The following is a 10,537-nucleotide window of genomic DNA, read 5'->3' on the forward strand; positions in this document are numbered from 1 at the left end:
TCTTGAGAAAGAAGAATATTTTCTTTTTGTTGCTGTATTTGTAAACCAAGAAAATATGACAATTCTCCGACATTACTCATTTCGAATTCTCCACTCATAATATTTAGGAATTCATTTGTTATAGTTTTTGAGGTGGATCCATATATGATATCATCTACATATATTTGTGCTATAAGGACATGGTTACCACACCACTTGGTAAAACGAGTTTTATCAGCACCACCTCTAAAAAAACCCTTTTTGAAGTAAGAAGGATGTCAATTTGTCATACCAATCTCGTGGAGCTTGCTTTAGACCGTACAAAGCCTTCTTAAGTTTAAAGACATGATATGGGAACGATGGGTCTTCAAACCCTTTTGGTTGAGCTACAAAAACTTCTTCTTTTAAATCCCTATTTAAAAATGCAGACTTGATATCCATTTGGAACAATTTTATCTTAAGATAGCATGCATAAGCAAGTAAAAGTCTAATAGATTCTAAACGAGCAACATGAGTAAAAGTTTCATCAAAATCAATACCTTCAATTTGAGAATATCCTTGAGCAACAAGTCTGGCTTTGTTTTTGACAATTGTTCCAAATTCGTCTGATTTGTTTTTGTAAATCCACTTTGTTCCAACAATGTTGACTCCTGCTGGATTTGGAACAAGTTCCCATACTTCTTGCCTTTTAAACTGATTGAGTTCCTCATGCATAGAGTTAACCCAAGTAGGTTCACTGAGTTTTTCCTCAATATTCTTTGGTTCTATTGAAGATAAAAAACATGAATAGTGGCAGACATTCTGAAGTTCTCTTAGAGTCATAACCCTTGCATTGGCATCTCCAATAATGTCTTCAGTAAAGTGTCTTTGATGTACCCACTTAACAGGTTTTTGAAACATATATTCAGTATCATTAGGTTGTTCAACAATACTTTCATTATCATCTTTATCATCAATGTCACTAATTAGAGGGACCACAGACGGTTCTTCTACAGTCTGTTTTTCTTTAATAACAGTTTCAGAGGGAAGAAGCTCTGTTGCAGTGCGGTTGTCTTGACTAAAGTCGCTAATGTCATCGATAACAACATTAATTGATTCCATCATGATTTTGGTCCTGATGTTGTATACTCGGAAGGCACGGCTATCAGAAGCATAACCAAGAAAAATTCCTTCATCACTTTTGGAATCAAATTTTCCTCTATGTTCTCTATCCTTGAGAATATAGCATTTGCTTCCGAAAACCCTGAAGTAGATCGGATTGGGTTTTTTTCCATACCATAGTTCATATGGAGTATTTAGAGTTTTGTATCTTAGGTAAACTCTGTTTATGAGATAACATGCTGTAAAAACAGGTTCCCCACAGAAATTTAGTGGTAGGTTTTTGTTGTGAAGCATTACTCTTGCCATTTCTTGAATATTTCTATTCTTTCTCTCGGCTACACCATTCGATTGACGTGTAATAGGAGCAGAGAATTATTGGGTAATCCAAAGTTCATTATAGTATTCATATACTTTCGTATCCTGAAACTCTGTACCACGATCGCTTCTTATCCTTTTAAGCTTGCAACCTTGTTCATTTTGTATCCTGTTCACAATAATCTTGAATTCCTCAAGAGTGTTATTCTTGTTCTTTAGAAAAGCAACCCATGTGAACCGATTATAGTCATCAACCATTACTAAGGAATACTTATTACCTCCAACGGAAGTTTGTTGGATTGGACCAAACAGATCCATATGAATAAGATCGAGAGGAGCACGAGTGGCTATGTCTCGAGAAGATTTGTGTGGAATTTTTCCTTGCTTACCCTTTTGGCATGCTCCACAAATACCTTATACTTTAGTGTTGATTTTTGGAACACCTTTGACAAGTTCACGATTAATGAGATTTCCTAGCATATGGTAGTTGATATGACCAAACCGTTCATGCCACAAATGGGTTGAATCAACCTTAGACAAGTTACAATACAGATTGGACTGTATATATCAAGAAGGTAACAATTATTCATACTTCTACGCCCTCGAAAAATTATTTTCCCGGACTGGTCTTCAATATTACAACCTTTCATATTGAAGATTACTTTGTTACCTTTGTCACAGATTTGACTAACAGACAGAAGATTTGCTTTCATTCCTTTAACATAAACAACATCATGAATTTTAGGAATACCAGGAAGTTTGACAGTACCTCTCTTGCTAATAAGACATCTGCTTCCATCTCCGAATGTTACAGATCCTCCCTTATAGTCTTTCGTTCTTGTGAACCAAGAGAGATCACCTGTCATATGTCTACTACAACCACTATCTAGAAACCATTGGAATGGTGAAGTTGTTTTTAATGCAAAGTCTCCCAGACATTATTCACCAGGTTTAGGAAGGATTGTTACAATCTTATAAAGATTCATAACACGATTGATCAGAGTTTTGCAAAAAAAAAATTCTAATATAAATGGCTCCATCCTTCTTGAAAGAAATTCCTGGACTGGTTTTTCTTAGTCTGTTTGCAACATCTAGATGTCGAAATTGTACAATTTAGAGAGTCCTTGGAGTCATCTATAGTTTGTACCAGTTTTTTATCACTCATGATATTACTGATTTCATCAGCAAGTAACTGGTTTTGTTTAATTTCTTTATCTAAGATCTTGACAATATCTGAAGAATATTTATCTGAATCTTGTGAAAGATCTACTAAGGATCTTGAAACGTTAGTTGAATCGAACATGAATTCAAACTCTTATAGGTTGGATCACACCAAACACAGATTGTTAGATCTTTTCGTGTTTGCCCGCTCTGATACCAATTGAAAAGGAGAGGGTACCCAAATATACCTCAAGCTAAAAAAAATCTACCTATAAGTCCTTTCTCCTAAAGTAATTGTCTATGTACTGAGTCGAGAGAATACAACTAATCGGTTCACACTTCGTGTGATCAGCTAAGGATACGAGATCGAGACAACACAACAACGAAGTATGTTTACTTGATACAAAGGTTCGGACATAACCAAACACAATAGGATTGCTTATCAAGTAAATAGGAATTAACGTTTGTGTAATTTACTTTAATTATAATAAAACAATTATAATACGGAATATAAAAGTAAATGACACGGCAAGATTTTGTTCACGAGGAAACCACAAATGCAGAAAAACCTTGGGACCTAGTCCATAATTGAATACCCTCAGGATTAAGCCGCTACACAAAATTACACTAACTTCGTATAGTTGAGACCAAGTAACTAACCCTATAGTTCACCTAGTTCCTTCTGTATTACCACGCCTCCAACTTATAATTAAGTCACGTACTTGGAACAATTCCAATCAGTAAAGGAACAACAAATCTTTTTGGTATCAACTCTATTCAACCAAGTGATATGAGTCGGACAAAGGCTCTTCCGTTTATCTCAACATAAACTCCTTCATCAGGTCCTTAGATCTATCTTATATTCAATCACCCAAAGGTAAATGATTAAGATTAAGCCAACAACACATTTAGTCCGAAGAATCGTGTTGATGCCGATCTACTCAATTAATCAATCCAATCTACCACAAGGATAAACCGATTATCAATTGGATCTTCTTTTAACGAAACAAGTATTGTGCACACCAAAGATTATAAAAGCCAAGTCAGATATTCAATATCTTCTTTGTCTTGAAATCTTCTTAAATCTTCAATAAAAACCTGCACACAATCATTTGAATCTCTTGTGATCAATCACGCACAGAACGGAGTCTGTTAACAATGGATTATCACAAGATCGTCTTTAGAACTAACAACAATCTAAAGATCCCTGTCGAAACTCTGAACTAGTTTGAGTGAATCTTATATCAGAAGAGAAGATTCTCAAGAATAAATAAACTAGGTGCAATCATATTTCAACTACCGTTAGTCAATAAAATCAATCGAAAACAAAAGATAAACCGCAATTATCTAGTTTCCCACCAACGGTACACGCTAGAGATTCTCAATCCCAAAGAAGACTTTAAACTGATCGGCCGTAAGATATTTCGCCTAACTAGGTTACTCTCCTCTCCGAATAGGCGGCTACACCAGTAACAATAATAAAAGAGTAAATCTGTTGTCACGAAGGATTAGTTTGCTAGAAAGGCAAACTTCGAGTATTTATAGACAAGGAAGTTTGGACACCAAGGAATTTCCAAAATCGAAAATATTCTCAAGATATTCATAAAAGCACAGATTCGGTTTTCATAATTCCTGGAAATGCTCTGTCCAAAAATAACGATCGAAATCTCTCGAAAAATATAATCAGTAAATGCACATTACTAGTTCTGTAATTTCCCTATAAAATGAAATTAATAACCTTAATTAAAATATTCTTAACTTACTTATGTTTCGATCCTGGGATTCTCTTCCCTTAGCAGTTAAGGAATATCATTGAGCAATTAAAGAAATAAACATTCACAGCACGTGTTCAAAGTTTGTCGACTTCTTAGCTTTGTAAGTTCTCTTTCACACTTACAACCTTGAAACCGATTTTCCACACTTCCAAACAAGTTTATAATTGGTTCACCTGACTTTCAATAACTATGTGATTGATCAAACCAACATTCATTCACAATCATGGGTTTACGGTTCTACCAAAACAAGTTTCGGTTCTACCTCCATGTGAGTACTGTGCATAGTCACACTAGATTTCCAAAAATGGTTGACTAGGTACTAGGATTGGTTCCCCACATATATATGGTATCTAACTTATATTTGTTGCACATGTCCATAGGATCGGTTCCCCTTTGCCTAAAAACGTGTTGCACATGTCCATAGGATCGGTTCCCCTTTCTGCTATAAACCTTGCTGCACCCTATACAAGGATCGGTTCCATTTGATGTACTGCACCCCTTACAAGGATCGGTTCCCCTTTACTTTTAATTGGTCAGAAATAAAAAATTTGATTCTACCACAGGTGATTACTTAAGATCAATTTTACTAATAAAAGTTATACCAATACATAAGTCAGGCCTCTGTGAATAGTTCTACCAAGAACACAACAAGTTGTGAGCGGTTATACTCTATCACACATATTGGTTGTTCATAAGATATACAATGAATAAAAAAATTAATAACACCTGGAAATTTCCTTTTCGGTCCACAAACAAGTTTATGAACTTACTTCCTTAAAACACATGTAAACATTGTTCCCTAGGATGAAATCCTCACCTCATTCCCATACATAATAACAATAGCATTCAAATGATTATGGCGATGTCTTATCTATAAAGTTTAATGGTTAAGCAATAAACCTCGTATTGTATTCCTTAGTACTATGTCTATCTAGAGTTCAAATATGCTTCGCGGTTATGTTTTCAATATGCACGACTTGAAAGATACGTTAGGGAATGAACAGTTCAAGTCAAATATCGCTAACCTCATGTGGAACGATGATTGTTGTCGTTGTAGCTCATTTCTTCTTCACATCTTCAAGACTTCTCCATACTTGTAATGTCTCATATCCTAATACTTTCAAGCTAACCTATACGAAGTTGACTCTAGTACATAATCAAGCGACTCTTAACATGAGTTTTGATTCACTAAAATATGACAACCAAACTTGACATACCAACGCTTGGTTGGTTCAACCGAGCAATGCTCTAACATAAACAACTAGGATTTTGAATCCCTGATACTATTCTTGTGTGTCCTAGTTGTAAAATAGAGTCGTCTTCTCATTTAAACGTTTTTAGTTTTAGCGATTAAAAAGATTTCACCTAGGGATTTGTGAAGCCAGGTCCAACTATCTTTATCTTGATAGTTCTTGTATCCTAATCTTGTTTTAATTGTTGAGATTTTCTCTAACAAATAAGATAAATAGAAATCACAAAGTATCTTTGTCTCAGACTTTGTAATTCTACAAGTTTATACTTGTGAGGTGAATAATAATCTAGGCTGCTCTTCGGGAGTCATAAGATCGTATTTTGAGGTTTGCTACACTTTGTCTATTATATTCGATTTCCTACCTAACCTTGATCTTTGATCAGAATGAAAATCAAATATAGGCTTATCTGTGGGAGGAAGATTGGTTTAAAGAGTTGAAGCAATTCTTAGGCTGTAAAGGATGTCAGCTAAGAGAATCAATTGCGTGGAATCCTACTGGGATTCAAGAGGCGTAAGGAGCGTGCGACTGTAACTGAATCGTTGTGAAGGTATATTCGGTCTCAACTACATTCCAGTCCGAAGTTCTGATAGTAATCCAGACCATGTAGCGGCTTAATACGGCTTGGTGTTCAAATCTAGACTAGGTCTCGGGGTTTTATGCAATTGCGGTTTCCTCGTTAACAAAATTTCTGGTGTCTGTGTTATTTCTTTTCCGAATTATATTATTTATCTTTATTATTGAAATATCACAGGTTGTACGTTAAAATCAATTCAATTAGATAAGTCCATCGCAATTGTTGGATACAACTTCATTGATTCTTGGATATTGATCTTTGGAATCGTCCAAGTAATCTCGCGGTATAATTAAGTTCACGAACTAGTTTCTGTTTACATTCTGATGTGAAAGAAAGATATACAAGCTCTTCATATAATTCCTGATTGAGATTCTTTAATTAGGCTGAACTCTTGGAATTTTATTTGAATTTATTCCATACAGATTGGCCTAAGAAAAGGTTGGTGGTGTATTTTGGTACCCCACGTTTTCAGCTTTAAATATGGTCAGATGGTTTAAGTGGATGATCTTAAATCTGGATCATGAATAATGTGGAATATATGGAAAGCAAGAAATGATTTAACTTTGATAACACTCAGTTATTGATTCAACAATGTATCAACAAATCTCTTCAAGATATTAAGATGTTTGATCTGCATCATGCTTTAAACTACGTCCAAATATGATTGTCAATCCAAGCAATGTTGTTTTATGGATTACCCTCCTCCCTTCTTCATAATAATGTGTGAAAAACGTTTGAATAATGCTTGATATACATACTACATGTATAAAATTCGAAATGAATTTTCGACAGTACGTTACTCTGAGATTTCACAGAGAACCTCACCGAGATTCTCCTCGAGATAAAGTTGCCTAGTATTTCGGTACCGATCAAGACGAACCAAAATCCGGAATTAACTACATTGGCAATCACAATGGATTTTTTTTGGGAATCACATGAGTAGAGTGGTGCTATTTGCTTTAATATATTTTCTTCAACTGTGGCATAGGCAAAAGCATATAGCTTTGGTATTCAGCTGGCAAATAGGTTACAAGCAACCATAATCATTGTGCAGGGAGATGCTGCAGACATTCCGAAAGATATTAAAAATATCACCATAACCATTCTAGCAAAATCTTATTCATATAGATAAAAGAAGAACTCATACAATAACTGTTAAATGGGAATGACAATAGAATGGATCAGTAATGAAAGACATAAATATTGTATTCAACAGTAGCATCACCAGTTTTGTAGTCCAATTTCTTAGTCCGAGCTTGGACATAACCACGAGCAAACCGGAATAGCCCACTACCACCAACAATGGACATTTCTCTAACTTCAGTCAGCACTTTATTTCTTCCCATAATACTTATGGTACTTCCATTGTACTTTCCAACCATGAAAGCAAAGTTCATATTCATGAGTGCAGCCACTTCGTTAACTCCAGCAGATGCATAAAATCCTTGAGCTCGTCCCATAAGTTTTGAACTCAATTCGGTTCCTTCTGTCAATGGGTCATCAATCATTACAATAGCTCCAAACCCAGTTTTTGATTTGTTTGTTGAAGGTGCGCCTGCAACTCGAATTGATGTAGGATTTGGGCCAGAAACAATATCATGCCAATATACACGAAAGTGACTAAGTTTTTCTTGTTTCAGTCCTAATTTTATTGGATTCAGAACTCTACCAAAAGTTTGTGATTTTCCATTAACTGCAACAATATTGCTGATGTAGAAGACTACAAAGATGAAGAGAGTTCTAAGTGAGAAAGAGCTTTTGAAACTACTCTCAGCCATTGCGCGCCTTGACTAAATGAGAGCCTAGAGATTTAGTAGTCCGGTGAAATGAGAGTGATGATATAAAGATTTGGAAGGGCTTTGATGTGTATTTATAAGACTTGGGATTACATTGAAAGTAAAAAGTGGGGATAGGATTCTTTGGCAAATTAGCGAAGACTAGTTGTACTGACAAGTAATGATCGTAAAACACTAACATTTTTCTTTAAATGATATCGTGATACATACGGGTGTTTTCAAAGTCTTGTTGTAGGCAGCAGGCTTCACCCACTGGATTATGATTTCTCCACTTTGGCAAGGAAATCCAACAATTAGCAAACAAATTTTTGGGTCAATGGGGTAGTCGGTGATGAGTACTGCTGTACATTTGGCAATTTCTTTCCTGCTGGGACACTTTCTCTTGTGCCAGTTGCAGTATCGGCCGGCAAACCATGGTGGTGTACCATATAAATAATAGCATCATGTTACACGCTGTTTATCCAAACTAAATACATAAAAATAAATTATTCTCAACAACCGACAATAATTCAAAAGCTAAGCTAGGATTGAATATTTGAACGAGCTTTTAATAAGTTTCAAGATGGACACTTGATTTGATATTGGTCTGAACATTAACCTCTTTAGTTGAAAGGGTGGGCTTTCGAAAAATGAAAATTCGCCGACCAAAGCCATGCAAGTTCACCTCGTGCTCAAATTGTTCTTGATCTGGCCTATCGACGTACTGTATAACTTACGGATTTGACCGGTGTGAACTAGCATGCTATTGACTAGAAAAGATGTGTTTGAAGCCTCTATAATATACTGTAGTTACTCAATGTCGTCAACCCTTACATCGATGCTTTTAGATTCTTTCCCTCCATCCCAATCATATCGATTTTGTCATTAGTTAGTTATTTGGTTTGTTAATTTTTGATCGAATAAAACACTTTAATTTATGCCCCTACGTTTACTCCAACTTTATTTTCTCTTTATCTGGTCCTGGATAGATGTGTTTGTACAAATAAACATGAGAAGCACTAACACAATATTATATACAGTAATTAATTAGAACCATACACTAGATCTGAACTTTGAAGTCTCTTTCTCTCTATATATAGGTGCTCACTAGCTAGTTCCTTAATTGTCACTGGTTTCTCATGTTGTGTCAGGTATCATGGCAAAAGTTCAGTCAAGAAACTCACTTAGCTTTGTGATTCTCTCCATCTTTGTGATCTTCTACCTCAACAACATAGTTGTAGATGGAAAATCAAGTTTCGGCAAAGTTTTAGATCCAGTAAAGATGGGTCTTAAAAAGGAGAAACTAAGTCATTTCCGTGTATACTGGCATGATATTGTTGGTGGCAAAAATCCAACAGCAGTTCCTGTTGCAAATGCACCAGGAACGAAGAAATCACCAACTGCGTTCGGTATGATAACGATGATCGACGATCCGATAACAGAAGGACCTGAGTTGAGTTCCAAACTTATTGGAAGAGCCCAGGGATTATATGCTTCGGCTTCCCTTGGTGAGCTTGGATTACTAATGAACATGAATTTTGCTTTCATGGTTGGGAAATACAACGGCAGTACTATAAGTATAATGGGAAGGAACAGTGTTTTCCGAAGTTAGGGAGATGCCTATTATCAGTGGTAGTGGATTGTTTCGATTTGCTCGTGGTTATGTTCAAGCTCGAACTCATATGTTCAACCTTACGAATGGTGATGCTACTGTTGAGTACAACATCGATGTTTTCCATTTTTGATTTTGTATTCTCTTTCCATTTCAGTGAATGAAGCAGAATTCATGTTTTCGTTTTAGATGCATAAAGAAGCAATAGATGTTCAATAATTGAAATACATGAGACTACGATATATAACTGGCAAGAAATGGATCAAGATTATGTTAGATTTAAGTATACCCAAGATTATGTTACTTTTGTCGGCAAAAATGTACTCCTATTTCATAGTGTGTTGCTCTGCCGAAAAAAAGTTCATCAGTAATCCCTTCATGGTCCCTCCGGCCTATGCGAATGCCCCATGAAAAGACTTGAAACGTGCAAAGAATAAACGCCTTCATGCTCGTTGAGGAATCACACTACAAAAAAGAAGGCTTGTAGGGACGGCCAGTTTTGAAAAAACCGTCCCTAAAGAAGGATATTTGGGACGGTGATGGCATGTCCGTCCCTAATAGTCATAAAATATTTAAATCAAGGCTAAAATATGGCCGTCCCAAAAAGAAAACATGGCCAAATAGTATTAGTGACGGTGGAACAGGGGACGGTACATAAACCGTCCCTAATACCTCTTGGGACGGTTTTTTGTCCTCTTGGGACGTTTTTTGGCTGTCCCAAGAGGCCTTCTGTTTTGTAGTGTCACCTCGTCAGGTTGGCCAGAAGTAACGAAAAGAACAACTCACGTGCAAACGCGTGCAACACAAGCACTCCCAATAGTTTTCTGGAAGTGTCGGACAGTCGGATAATAACTTAGAATAATGTTAGACATGCTCCTTTCTCTGAATAAAGCCTGGAGAAACACATTAATGGATAGGGAAATCCGACCGAGTAGGATATTATAAACACAAAATTGGTCAAATAGACCGAAAACAATAATTCCTAGCTGAAA

General features: G+C 36.0%; 1 protein-coding gene and 1 pseudogene across 1 annotated transcript; one reads left to right on the forward strand and one right to left on the reverse strand.

The window, feature by feature from the left end:
• Window positions 1-7,247: 7,247 nt before the first annotated feature.
• On the reverse strand, window positions 7,248-7,986 carry LOC113323723 (dirigent protein 22-like). Its single transcript, XM_026572069.1, has one exon. The coding sequence runs from the start codon at window positions 7,934-7,936 to the stop codon at window positions 7,340-7,342; it is 597 nt and encodes a 198-aa protein (XP_026427854.1). The 5' UTR covers window positions 7,937-7,986; the 3' UTR covers window positions 7,248-7,339.
• A 988-nt stretch (window positions 7,987-8,974) lies between these two features.
• LOC113320922 lies at window positions 8,975-9,772 on the forward strand (annotated as a pseudogene).
• The last annotated feature ends 765 nt before the right edge of the window (window positions 9,773-10,537 follow it).

Source organism: Papaver somniferum, chromosome 11, assembly GCF_003573695.1.
Source record: "Papaver somniferum cultivar HN1 chromosome 11, ASM357369v1, whole genome shotgun sequence".
NCBI lineage: Eukaryota > Viridiplantae > Streptophyta > Magnoliopsida > Ranunculales > Papaveraceae > Papaver > Papaver somniferum.